Below are 12,638 nucleotides of genomic sequence, written 5' to 3' on the forward strand. Positions count from 1 at the left end.
CCTAACCAGCTTTGCAATGACTGGATACGGCCTCTGGGCATGTCACAGGAAGCCGCTCCTCTGCCAATCATGACAGGTGAGTTATTGTTCAGCTGAGCACACATTGTGCTCACAACTTTATTTTGAAAGACATATTTATCCGGCTCAATTGCACTTTGTCTGGTTAGCCATGCAGAAGGCACTGTTAGAAATAGATGAGAACATGTTTTTTCTTCGGGGCCCTGTCTGCTGCGCTGAACCGATGACAGAATGCAACAGATCTCTAACACTCTCCCTGGCACTGTCATTATCGGGGCTGTTGTCACGGTCTCCTTCTAGGAGTGCGCTGCTGGCAGTGGGTGAGATGGGGTACCGGCCTAGGCAGCCTCATTTTCATCAACAATAGGGAAGATCATGTCTTTGATCTACCTTTCATATCTGTAAAAAGTCTGTCTTCTCTTCTATGATGCAACAACAACATGAAAATCTAACATAGTGGGAATCAGTCAAAATCAAGATTGGATGCAACCATATAATGAGGCACGGCATGAACTCAAACTCAACTGGAAAACAGACAACGGCTAATATGAATGTTTGTTCAGTGACAAGAGAAAATGAGCAGATTAATGGGGTTGATTTTGGCTTCAGTGCACAATAATAGCAAACCATTCACACATCACCGCAGATGTCTTAATGCCCATTCAGAGAAGTAGTCATTTTCCACCATTCAAACCTTAAGCCAAACATATATAGCGCTAAGGGGAAAATATGTTAAATGTTATACCAGGCAATGAACATACTGGAGTGATCTTAAATGCCTACTTAGTTCGGCACAGCCTCACAGAAAACTAATCTTTACCAGATGTAAAAACCCTGTGAAATCTAATGGCGTCTTATTGATTTTTAACGCTCCAGGAGAAAATAACTTGTTATGTTTGATCTGGTCAGATGGGAGCTGTGAAGCCAGGGGACAGAAATGCAGAGCACTGAGAAAGAAACAAAGGAAACTTACATTTACACTCAAGAGCACCTCGTTGTTGCGTCTGCAGCTAGCCAACAGCATGAGGGCCTGTTTGTTTCCCCTTTATTGGGAAGTTAGTTATTGTGGAGGCTAAACTTCCTGCAGGAAAACAGCAAAGGATATGGTGCTGGAAAACAAACATGATTTCACTTGTTTACTCTCCCAGTGGAGTATACAGCTCATTTGTATGTTGAATAGGCCACAGGAGCAGCCAGTAATGAAGCAAGAATGGGCATGCTGTATACAAGCAGGCTGCCACATTTTGTGAATGGAGATTAAAAACAACTCCGATGTTGAGGGAAATTGTTCCTTGTCTGTACAAACTGATAAGACACCATAAAATAACAAATGTGAAACAACGGTTAATATCAGAAGTGCCAGTGTGAGATTTTTTTTATTTTACCACTACTTGATAAATTCTTAATTTAAAATAAAAATCCACTCTGGGCTTCCAACAAAAAATAAATAGCCCGCAGGACGGTGGGCCTCACCTTTATTATCCATAACCGGTTGGACATTGATGCCTTTATCGCCCCCACCGTTTTCGTGGAAGCACTCCACGAAACAAATTAATTGAAAATATTTTTCTGTGCAAAGTCAGTCCAATTACGCCCCCCCCCCCCCCCCCCCACACACACACACACACACACATACCACCACTTCTACAACTACTACTACCAACACCACCATTACAAAAATGATGCGACAACGTGCAATATAATTAACAGTAAAACAAAAACAAAAAAAGATGATGTATGACAGTCTGCCTTCTGGATTGTGAACTCAAAATGTGATGTATTTAGCATGGAGTCTGGTCCATACGAGGCGATAAATAAAAGCAGACACAGACTCTAGACAGGTTGCTGCTGAAACATAATACCCTCCAGGTATATTTTGTTATTTGTAGCTCGCATTACATGCCTCGGTGCCTGAGAACAACTTTATCCTTCGTGTATTCACCATTATTGCCGATGAGCTAGTGAGTTTCTCCGCCTCTCGCGGCTCTGACTGCGTGCAGCGCTCCTCACTTTTCCGCCACAGTCCTACTTTTTTAGTTTGCGGGTCGTGTCGGTGGGAGGAAATTCGACTCTCTTACCTCCAAGTGGGAGTGAGAGCGGCGTCCCGTCCGGGCTGCGAGCTGGGTGACCGTGCTAGTTATCCTGAAAGGCTGAACCCAGTTGAAGCTGCGGCAGTCGGCCTTACGTCTCTCTCTCTCTCGGCGTCAGCCTCCACACTGAAGCCGCTCTGACCGCGGAGAAATCCGCACAGCACCGCTCTCCGCGATGACAACACGAACAGACTCCGCCCACCCGACGCCTGTAGAAACTCTCCGCGGCTCACTGTTGTCCACACGCAGAGGTTTGTTTGGTCTATGTTTGAGAGACACTAATAGACTAGTGTGTCCATTGCGGGCTGAAGACGAGGAATGAGCCTGTCATGTAAACTCGGTCCGGTGGCGCTGGTGCTGTGCACCATTAGGCTGTTAAAGTCCTAAGTCAGCCCGACAGTGTCACCATCTGGTTAACTGCGGAACACGTGCTCACTTAAACTGTATATGAATACAGTTTCATCTTTATATTCTTTCAACCTATGCTTATCTCGTGTTATATTCGTGTTTTCCTCTAGTAACCTGTAAGATGGTCATCTATTTCTCCAGTTGTTATTTCCCCTTCTTTTTTATTTTGGAAACATAACGTTAGGTTATCAATTTCCTGTATTTAAACCAGCAAAGCCTCCCAAAATATCCCAAAATAAAACCAAAGCACAATTTTAATGTAAACAAATTATCAATAGTCAGTGCTGTACGCGATGCACCCCTAACATTCAACTACAACTGTAGTATTACAACAACTACATTTCCCAGGTATCCCGGCCATTTTGTGACGCAAAATGCTCGCGACAGCTGTTTGTTTCCATGGAGCCGATAGAAGCTAGAAACTTCGATTTACGGATTAGCTAGCTAGCTAACAGCTGTTTAGCCCGTTAGTGTGTTGTTGTCACCCAGATATCAGGATGTCAGGATCACCATATAGCGATGATCTCGAGACTCTGTTTTCATTTGAACTTTTGGTGGAATACATCCGAGTCGAGAAAGAAATCCAAGTGTCCGACGAGCTGGCTCTTGGAGTGCGACTGCTGGATTTCCCAACGCTGCTCGTCCATCGGCCTCGGCAGTGTCATGACGGGAAGGATCAGCAGGGAGAACACGCCTTTAACAGGGGGAAGTCTTGTTTCTTCAAAATGAACCGGAACTCGCTGCATGTCAATTTATCCAGCACCCCTCTCTATGTCATGGTGTTGGATGTGAAAGAGGAGATCCCCAGACTAGTTGGTACCTCGCTCATCTCACTGGCGAGAGCGATGGACAGAATCCGCCAGGATGTGAATGACCATGGTGTATCTCGTCCCTCGTCTCATGGCGAAAGGGGAGTTGTTGGCGTTTGCGACTTTACAGGGAAGAAAATTGGATCAATTTCCCTGAGTTACAAACTGTTAAGCCTGGGAGCTAGTTTACTATCACGTATCACAAAGACGGGTCTTAAAAGCACCAGTGTACATGGAGGACAACATGTGCATCAAAGTATCACGGTGAAAAGCATCCCAGAATCCCTGCCCCTTGACCGTGGGAATGTCTGCCCAACCACACTGGTCGAGTCTGATGCCCGCAGAGACCTTGAAAACAACAAACAATCAAATGAAAAAGCCTTAAACCTAACAAATGAGGACAAACAGGGCAGTGGCCCAATGCCTCAGACAGTCAAAGAAACAGAAAGGAACTTTGACGAAGATTTAACAATATTTTGTCCGCCTCACCTCTTCTACAGTAATTCTGCAGAGGAAAAAAACAGAAATGAAGGAGGGGATCGCAAATTAGCGAATCTAGACCCAGATGTTTTTACATTTGAAGACAAATGTTCAGAAGAAAGTACAGGTTCTCCAGTAATGGACCGGAGAGTTAGACGTGAAAACCCCCCAAGAAACCCAGAAACAAGTGAGGGGACTCCGAATGCCCTTGGGGAGGCCTTACGCCAGTTGCCTCTACTAAACGCTCTTCTTGTTGAGCTGTCACAGTTGAATGGCCAGAACCCACACCAGCCCGTGTCTATTCATCCCAACCTCTCTTGGATTTACGGGCCTTCTCCCACGCAGCCTTCTGCTGGGTATGGAAACGCCCCAAGAAAGGAGCAGGCCGACTCGTCGCAGAAAAACGGTCAGGGAACCGGTCCCCACTTTAAACACGTACATTCCCCCAGATACCGTTCCACACCAGCAGTTCGGCCTGCATCTGTAAAAGTGAAAAACAAACAAGAGGAGGCTTTGATCCAGAGTAAAAGCTCTAGCAAGTCTCCAAGGAAGCTCGTGTATGGCACAACTAAAACATTCAATCTGAGGCTGAAGCAAATCCCTCCACTTAAAATAGAACGTCGTGAATGCACGGACTTGATGCAGAATGAAGTGCAGTCAAGTCTGGCCAAAGGGAAGATGAAATCAAGTAATAAGATTGTGAAGCCCAGCAAAAGAAAATCAGAGAGCAGAACTCAAAATCAGAGCTCCAGTCTGAATGAAAATGTAGAGACAATGATGCAAACCGTTGCAGTGGACTCTGCACTACGAGGAACTATCACACTAAAACGGAAAACCCTGCGTGGGAAAGTTCACGGTGAACAAGACGGAGACTCCTCGAGAGTTTCACAAAGGCTTTCCCTTTCTGAAAGAGGCTTGAAATGTATTCACGTCCCCTGTGCGGATGGGGATAATGTTGCCTGGAGCAACGACAAGAAGGAGCGCCTTAGTGAATCAAATCAAGTCGGGTCGCAGTTAGAAGCTGACGGGCACGGAGAGAAAATTGAGTCTCCGGGAAGCCGCCGAGACATCACCACCAAATCTTCATTTTCAGACTCCAGTGGGGAAGGAAACGAGGAGGCGGACTATGCCGATGACTTTAACAGCCTCGAGCTCAGTGAGGCCTTCTCCCCTGACCCCTTGAGTAGCCCAGAGTCCTCCGGAGCCAAGACCTCCCGCTCTCCTGTCCGCCTGGACCTCTGCAACTCCGACTCTGACCGTTTCCGGAGGAGAGCAGTCCTCCCCGTGCCCGTCAAAGCCCCCGGCTCTCCGCAGCGCGCTCTGAGGGCCACGTGTGTTATCCGGCCTCGAACCCACGCCTCGGCCCTCAGCTTCTCATCCGAGGACGGAGACAGAGATGGGTCGGGCTCCTTGCTAACCATATGCTCCAGAAAAACAATCATGACGGGCAGTGGTAGGGTGGAAGGGGGCTCCGGGACTGACGGTTTTGGATCCTCAAGGGGTCAAAGGAGCGGGTCAACCAAGGACAGCGGTCCTGCCCGGGGATTTTCTGCAGAATCGGTATCCTCCGTTGAACTGCGAGAGGTCGAGGAACTGGAGGATGAGCTTGGTTCTCTGGATTTCAAAAAGAATTATCGGCATATATCTGAGCTAGTGGCCAACAAACTCCCTGGTTACACGATGTAAAGTAATAAAATGTAGAATTCCCCATTATGGTAACACCAACGCTACACTATCTCCCCTAATCAAGTGAAACGGATGAGTAGTATTGTAGTGTACAAATCCAGGAAATGTGTATCTATGTGTACGTTTTCCTTTCAGTTATGATAACTGACAACTTTTGAATAAAGACCAGCTTTTTTGTGTAAATAGTGTGATCATGTTACGTCTTATTCACTCAGTTAATACCCGGAGCTCATAGGGCAGCTCCTTTAAATACCACCTGCTACCTTGCATTTCTCCCGTGGTAGTATTTGATCAGCAAAACCGAGGTTGCACGTTTTGCATTTGTGTTTTGGATTTCTGTATCAGTTTTGGCTTTTAGTGGAACAGCCGAACCTCCATTTGCACTGGTGGTGATTCATTATTAGTTTAAAGTATATTTACCCAAGGAGTGTGATGACGTAGAACTCACATGTTTTTGTACTCTGAGTACTTACATTTTATGCTACTTAATATAATTATACTCCCCATGCATTTGAAGAAACTTCTGTACTTTTTTTTTTTACTGTACTAAGATTTTAATGATCTATAATAAGCATTGAAGAGCATTGTTACACAATATGAACACACACATAATGGAACATAGTTCACATTGGACTAGTTCTTCCTTGACCAGCTGTGATTTTAAACTGCATTATGCAATAAATAATAATAATAAACCAAATGATGACAGACATTTGCATTGATGAGGTCAATTCTACATAATGAGTCGCCTACTTTTACTTTTGGAGTATTTGTACACGGTGGCATTGCTCATCTGAAGTATGTTTACAGATTCCTACTAATACGCTAATTGTCTTTTTGTTTGTTTTAAAGTCGACTCTTTTCACTGACACATTTGAAGGTTACAACTTACTTTGCCAACTCACTTTAAATTGATGTTGAATTTTCTCGTTGAAAACAAAAAACGTATCAAGTCCTGAGGTGCGGTGTCTGCCGCGCGCATGCGTCAACTCTGTGTGTACGGAAGAGCTGCAGCGGCGCGTCGACCGGCGGAAAGTGAAATGTTCAAACACGTTTTTCTGACGGGACCTCCAGGTAACACGTCCCAGCCGGCGGGCCCGGGGCTGCTGGAGTTACAGTCGCAGTAAATACAGAGCAGTCAGTTGGCTGTCTTCTCCCAGTCTCCCAGCCAGTACACGTTTAAGTGGATCCTGATGAAAGTTAGCTTCTTTTAGCTATTTGTGTTAGGATAATATCGCATTAAACTGCAAACTAGGTATTTATGCTCTTCCTTTTATTTAAAGAGACGTGCATATGCAAAATTACATTTTTAAAACACTATTCTGACAGGCTTTTTGAGTCAGTGTGACTCAATAACTCCTATTCAAAGACATATTGTTTTTACCATCATGTAAATGTAGTAGACCTACCTCCTATATCTATCTTCCTATGTAGACTGGGAGCGTTGGTCCAGGAATAAGGATGCTAAGAATCACTGAAGCATTTATTAAACGTATCCTAAATTGCACAGTGTGGAACTTGTGATGTATATTGCACTTGTGATGCAATGTCTCTTGTTTGGCACACAGGTGTGGGGAAAACCACTCTGGTCCAGAAAGCTTGTGAGGCTTTAGTGTCATCGGGCGCGGGAGCTGAAGGGTTTTACACAGAGGAGGTCAGGGAGGGAGGCCGGAGAGTCGGCTTTGATGTAGTCACGGTGACGGGAGAGAGGGGCCACCTGTCCAGAATCAGGTAGCAGGGTTGTCATCCTCTCCAAACTGACCATTCTCTTTTTTTATCACTGCAGTTTATTAGTTACCGTCCACTTATTTTGTCTTCACTTCACAGAGACGTTACCGGTTCATCTCATGGCAGACAGTACACAGTTGGGCAGTATGTGGTGGACTTGCCTTCATTTGAGAACTTGGCTCTCCCCCTCTTCAGAAACGTAAGACGGCAGCACACGCTTTTTAAACCCCACCCCCCCCCCCCAATAGATCACAGTGCGCTTAACACTCCTCCCCCACACACACTTAACAACCCATCAAACCTTTGATTTCATCAGAATTGATGGAATAATTGGAAGCTTGCAAACGCATAAATTCCAGAGTGACATTTTTAGTGTCCGTGGTGCCGTCTGGCTGTCACTGGCCGCGATTAATCCGGCATGTAAAGTGAGCCCGGAGTGACGCCTACACATGTGCTGTGAAGGAAGGTGTCTGCGCCATGGCGGCAGAACGTTCCACTTTCATCTCACTTTGAAGTGTCTCTGTAATCACCGCTGATCGCCCGTTGCGTGCAACATCCAAACACCGTCTCAGGCATAATATCAGTCCCACATACATGAGACATTATGGACACATGGAGCATTTTTCCGCATGTTAGATTTGCCACATGAAACTGGTCGCTAAATGTCTCCACCAAATTGGTTTTCTTTTATTTATAACTTAATACCTAACGTTGCAGTTGTGCACGCCCATCCTCCGTCCCCAGGTAGGGGCGGCAGACGGGGGCGGCAGGAAGGTGTTCATCATTGACGAGATTGGCAAAATGGAGCTCTTCAGCCAGTCGTTCGTCAGGGCAGTGAGACAGACTTTGGACAGCTCCTTCTGCACCATCCTGGGCACCATCCCCATCCCCAAGGGTAAACCACTGGGTCTCGTGGAAGAGGTGCGGAGCAGGCGAGATGTCAAGGTTTTCACTGTAAGTACAAACAACAGCAACAAAAAGTAAGATATTTAGGTCAATTTGGGAGCTCTTGAGTCCCACAGTAGCTACAGGACACTGTTTACACTGTATTCCTCTAGGTCTTAGGTCGGTCTGCCCAATAATGCAGAAGGGGCATGCCGTGCATTATCCCTCTCCCATAGCAGGATTAACTCTAAATCATGCGTGATTGATTCAACAACAAAGGGTGGTCTCAGATGTCAACATAATGTATCACGGAAAATTCAGTTAAACAAGGTTATGTGGCAGTGTTAACATTTTTGGCAAACATGATTTGTAATTTCACTTTTAAAACAGTAGGTCAGAGATTTAAGTGTTTATAACATGTAGTGGACACTGTAATTGTTTGAGGCTTAGGTTCTCCAGGACTCCACATGTGTCACAGCTCTTTTGTTCTTTATCTTTAGCATAGGTCGTATCATTTTACATGATCTGCAGGCTACCTACTTTCCGCCTTTTAATGATTTTTGCTTATTTCCTTTTCCATCTAGGTGTCGAAGGAAAACAGAAATGGCATTTTACAAGACATTCTAGCAGAACTAGAGAATTGTCTCAAACACCGCACCTAGTATTGAGCTTTCAAGCGGCTGAAAATTGAAAGACATTACTGCATTTTCTTTCTTTTAAGTTTTATGTGGGTCAATGCATATACAGTACACACGGCAACGCTGTTGAGTGGATCCACACACGCTTCATAATTGTGTTTTGACCTAAGCTGAGGGGCATGCAGAGCTGCTTCAGTGTGTCACATGCATGTATTTATGTCCACAATTCTTTTCTTTTTTTGTTGTTATTCTCATACAGCCTTTAAAATGGATTGCATGCTGAATAATTGATTGTGAGATAGAACACAGCGGGGGAATTGTTCAGTTAGTGTGTAAATATCTCGTGCTCTCAGAGTCAAAGGCGGCTAATAACGGCTCTTGTTATAGACACTCCGGCAGGCATTTCTCCATTTCTGTAATATGAATTTGTTCATGAGAGCAAGTGGTGCTTGTCATTTTTATTTTTATAAATGTGCAAGCAAGGCAGTGCCCCTGTTTATTCATTTAGTTATTTGCTATGTGAGCCCCCCTTGTGTGTCTACTCATCCTGAGGTTGTGCTCATTGAAAATCAATCTATATTCAACGGTGCAACTATGTCCAATCCTTTCATTGTTTATGCATCCACTCGCATTAAAAAAAATTAACAGATTTTATCTTTCTCTGGTATTTAATTCTTAAATCGAAATATGGAAACCAATGTTTTCATACAAATAAATATGCTCCACTTTTATTTAGGATTTATTGCTCAATCCTGGGAGTTAATGGCATGTCTGTCTATGTCCACTCAGATTACAGTAAGGGATATTATCAGTGAAAACAGAGTGCATTTATTAAGGATTTATTCCAGTAGTAAAGCTCAAAAGAGGCCTCTGAATGTTTTTTACAGCTACAGAACCAGACATGCTGTCAAGTTTGAAGAGAAGGCAGCTCTCTGCGGCTGACGGCTGCACCACATTAATAAGATGGCTTAATAAATGTGGGTTCATTAGGAGTAGGTGGAGTTGTAGAGACTTGAGTAGCTCGAGGGCATTCAAAGTCTGTGGACAGTTCAGCTCCAAAGTCTGGCAGTCGTATCAAGCTTTTCAATAGAAACCCTCTGCAGCATCTTAAGTTCATTTGAAAGTGAAAATAAAAGGAAGGCTTTTTTATTTTTATTTATAAATACTGCTTGTGTTACTGACCTGTCAGGCCGGCTGAAGAGTGATCTGTGTCAGACATGCTGCTGTGCCAGCATCTGTTCTGTGGCCACCGCTGACGTACCTCTGGATCAACTGGCGCTGAAAAGTCGCACAATTGGCTCTCAAAGTCGACATCGCAAATTGTCGCGTGTTGTTTTTTTGACCAGTGCAGGGATGCAGCGTCCCATTGTTGTGGGTACCGGGGTTATGTAACAGTATGTTGACAAACTCTTTGCCAAGTTGACCAAGTAAAGGCTGCGTGTGATGTGTTATGATGTGGCCAGCAACCTTATCAGGATATTATGGGCATATCGCTTTCGAGCACTCATTCCGAGCCTGGGATATTTCTGCAGTCGCCATGGAAAGATTAGCTCAACCAATTTGAAAAACCGAAACATTTCTCTAATTTGAATGTTTGTTCATTTGTTTGAATACATATCCCCATCTTGAGTCCGCAGTTGAAATAGCTGAAACAAATGGATAAATAGTTGAATGGGTGCTTAGGTTCCTCTGAGTATGTCTGACAAACAGTGTTTTCATGTGGATGAAATGTAATCCATATCAGGGTTTTCTCCTGCTTTTTGGGGAGTTTTTCCTGATTCGATGTGAGGTCCCAGGACAGGGATGTCGTATGTGTACAGCCCTCTGAGGCAAATTTGTAATTTATGATTCTGGGCTCTACAAAATAAACTGAATTTAATTGAATATCATCGCAACACCAGTATTTGATACATCAGCAAATAGTTCCGATCTATCAAGAGGATCTGAAGACACTTAGAGAAGTGCTCCAAAAACATCTGTATTTCAGTACTATGTAGAGTGTAGGTACAGTGTAGGTTATCATGCTTATATAATTTACATTGAACGCCGCCATAGGTTTGTTTATGCGTAGCTATTGTGCAACTGGAACAATCAGACACGCTGTCAGGGGACCTGAACGTATTGATGCTGCGTGAGCCATATGGAATAGCTTGAATGAATATGAAGTGAACTAATAGCCGTATCGCGCGATGCATTCAAACCATATCTGTGGGACAGATGACACCCTTTATCCCTCCACACATGGAAGACACAGAAGTGTGGGGAGCTTACCAACAAACCAGGACAAAAGGGAGCTTGCTGGTGGGAGGGGGAGGAGCTGAGGCTTAGATGAGGACATTTCTCTCCAGTTATTGCACTTTGAGGGACCTGCCCAGGAGGCACAATGACAGCTGAGCATATTATGATGTATTGTCGGAGGAGCCCTCGGCCAAAATGCCAAACACAGCGGATGAAAATCTGACATATTGTTCCAAGGCCATGTGGGAGATGCACAAAAATCTGCCCCAGCTTTCCCAAAGCCGGACTTCAAATTCACCGATTATTTCCCAAGATGATCGTGTGATTTATTGGAAGATCGTGTGGTGCGAAAGCTTCTTAGCGCCTTTGATGTCGGATTTCTCTGTGCAAAGCTTGCACACTAGCAACACTCCCTTAAATCAAGGTAATTTCCCAGCATGTGCCGGGTGTGCCAGTTCTCACAGTTTGTGCCACAAGTCTTTTCAAGGCCCGCAGGCTATTTTCAAATGTATTCCCAGACAGCTATAATTGAGCTTTAGTTCACCCCGTTGTGCTAATGGGCATAACCATGGTCCACTGGTCTTGGCACACAGGCAGTTAGTCAAATGTGATCCGTAGGCTGTGGAAATTCAGCCATTTGATCTGACTTCCTCACTGCTATTCCACACTGCTTCTCACCGACGATGACTCCTAAACCGCTCTTCCCATTACATCACTTTCATGTGCTCACCGGGGCCGCTGGAGGCAGACAGTGTTGTGTTTCGAAAGCCTGCATCTGGGCCACGAGCACACCCCTCTCTGCAAGTCTACCTTCTGAGATCAAAGCCCAAAGACGAGACAGAAGAAGGGAAATAAGTCTTTTCATGATTTCAACAAACTTTGCTTTTCAAAAGAAAAGGAAAGAGTAGCATTTATTATTTTCCAAAAACACTGACATCAATAAATTTAGATAGAATGGGTCTGCTGTGATACAAAAGAGCAACGATTAACATATCCCCTGTAGAAATCTGCCGTGTGTAAAGAGTCATGCATATTCTTCCAGAGGACCGTTTTCCATCAGCAGCAGGGGAGGGGTCGAGGCCTGAGGGCATCCCTCTCCTGTTACACTACCTTGATGGTTCCTTGTGATCTCCAGCTCTCTTTGAGTGGCTGTGGTAACTCCATGTGAGTCATTTCTCACTGAGCTACATAACAAAAACCTGGACTTCACTTCCCCTTTCGGGAGGATATATCACGTGGGTGGTTGTTAGTGGTTAGACTGGGGGGAACGCAACAACCCAAGTGTGGAGAAGTGCGTGGGCCTTGTATTTAGTGGCGCTCGTATCCATTGCCCCCCCCCGCCCACATGATCCCACATATTAAGACAAGGAAGCCTCCGTAGTGTGCTGGAGTGAGTGCATCGCTGGCCTCTGCAGGGGAGGGCAGAAACCCCCGCAGCCGCGAGGCGAACAGTCGAGAGCTGTCAGCGGTTGATATGGAGGTCAGAGGGCACGGAGCTGGACACACAAAAAAAACGGGGGCATGGGGATCAATCTATCGGCTGGAGCCGTCCCTCGGGGGCCGCAAAGGATGAGGCTGTCAATCCAAACTTGACAGAGAGGAAAAACACCCACTTGTCTTCTCTTGTGGAAGGACAAATCCAAATGTTTGTAGTCCAT

The 12,638-nt window shown here is 45.0% G+C and overlaps 3 protein-coding genes across 9 annotated transcripts in view; 2 read left to right on the forward strand and 1 right to left on the reverse strand.

Moving 5' to 3' along the window:
• Positions 1-2,602, reverse strand: part of LOC117743855 (signal-induced proliferation-associated 1-like protein 2) — a 75,197-nt gene extending 72,595 nt beyond the window's left edge. For 3 of the 6 annotated variants that reach the window (XM_034551750.1, XM_034551754.1, XM_034551751.1), the window contains exon 1: positions 2,097-2,601. The gene's annotated coding sequence lies outside the window, so the exon portion shown is untranslated. Of the gene's footprint in view, positions 1-2,096 lie in introns of all 6 variants that reach the window. The other 3 variants (XM_034551752.1, XM_034551755.1, XM_034551753.1) reach the window with 2 other exon arrangements.
• Positions 2,603-2,901: 299 nt separating this feature from the next.
• On the forward strand, positions 2,902-5,654 carry map10 (microtubule associated protein 10). Its single transcript, XM_034551756.1, has one exon. It carries the CDS (start codon positions 3,014-3,016, stop codon positions 5,489-5,491), a length of 2,478 nt encoding a protein of 825 aa, XP_034407647.1. The 5' UTR covers positions 2,902-3,013; the 3' UTR covers positions 5,492-5,654.
• Positions 5,655-6,490: 836 nt separating this feature from the next.
• ntpcr (nucleoside-triphosphatase, cancer-related) lies at positions 6,491-9,378 on the forward strand. 2 transcript variants are annotated; one of them, XM_034551758.1, is made up of 5 exons: positions 6,491-6,565; positions 7,060-7,222; positions 7,319-7,418; positions 7,964-8,173; positions 8,689-9,378. In XM_034551758.1, the coding sequence occupies exons 1-5, from the start codon at positions 6,532-6,534 to the stop codon at positions 8,764-8,766; spliced, it is 585 nt and encodes a 194-aa protein (XP_034407649.1). In that variant the 5' UTR covers positions 6,491-6,531; the 3' UTR covers positions 8,767-9,378. The 2 variants fall into 2 exon arrangements, with proteins under 2 accessions (XP_034407649.1, XP_034407648.1); XM_034551757.1 differs by having other exon boundaries at positions 6,493-6,565; positions 7,937-8,173.
• Positions 9,379-12,638: the final 3,260 nt, after the last annotated feature.

Source organism: Cyclopterus lumpus, chromosome 15 (assembly GCF_009769545.1).
Source record: "Cyclopterus lumpus isolate fCycLum1 chromosome 15, fCycLum1.pri, whole genome shotgun sequence".
NCBI classification, from domain to species: Eukaryota; Metazoa; Chordata; class Actinopteri; order Perciformes; family Cyclopteridae; genus Cyclopterus; species Cyclopterus lumpus.

Bases quoted from the DNA above. Each gene is read 5' to 3' on its own strand.
- map10 (XM_034551756.1), top strand. From the start codon at position 3,014: ATGTCAGGATCACCATATAGCGATGATCTCGAGACTCTGTTTTCATTT.
- ntpcr (XM_034551757.1), top strand. From the start codon at position 6,532: ATGTTCAAACACGTTTTTCTGACGGGACCTCCAG. The intron at 6,566-7,059 runs GTAACACGTCCC...TTTGGCACACAG, and splicing joins TTTTCTGACGGGACCTCCAG to GTGTGGGGAAAACCACTCTG. The intron at 7,223-7,318 runs GTAGCAGGGTTG...TTCACTTCACAG, and splicing joins GGCCACCTGTCCAGAATCAG to AGACGTTACCGGTTCATCTC.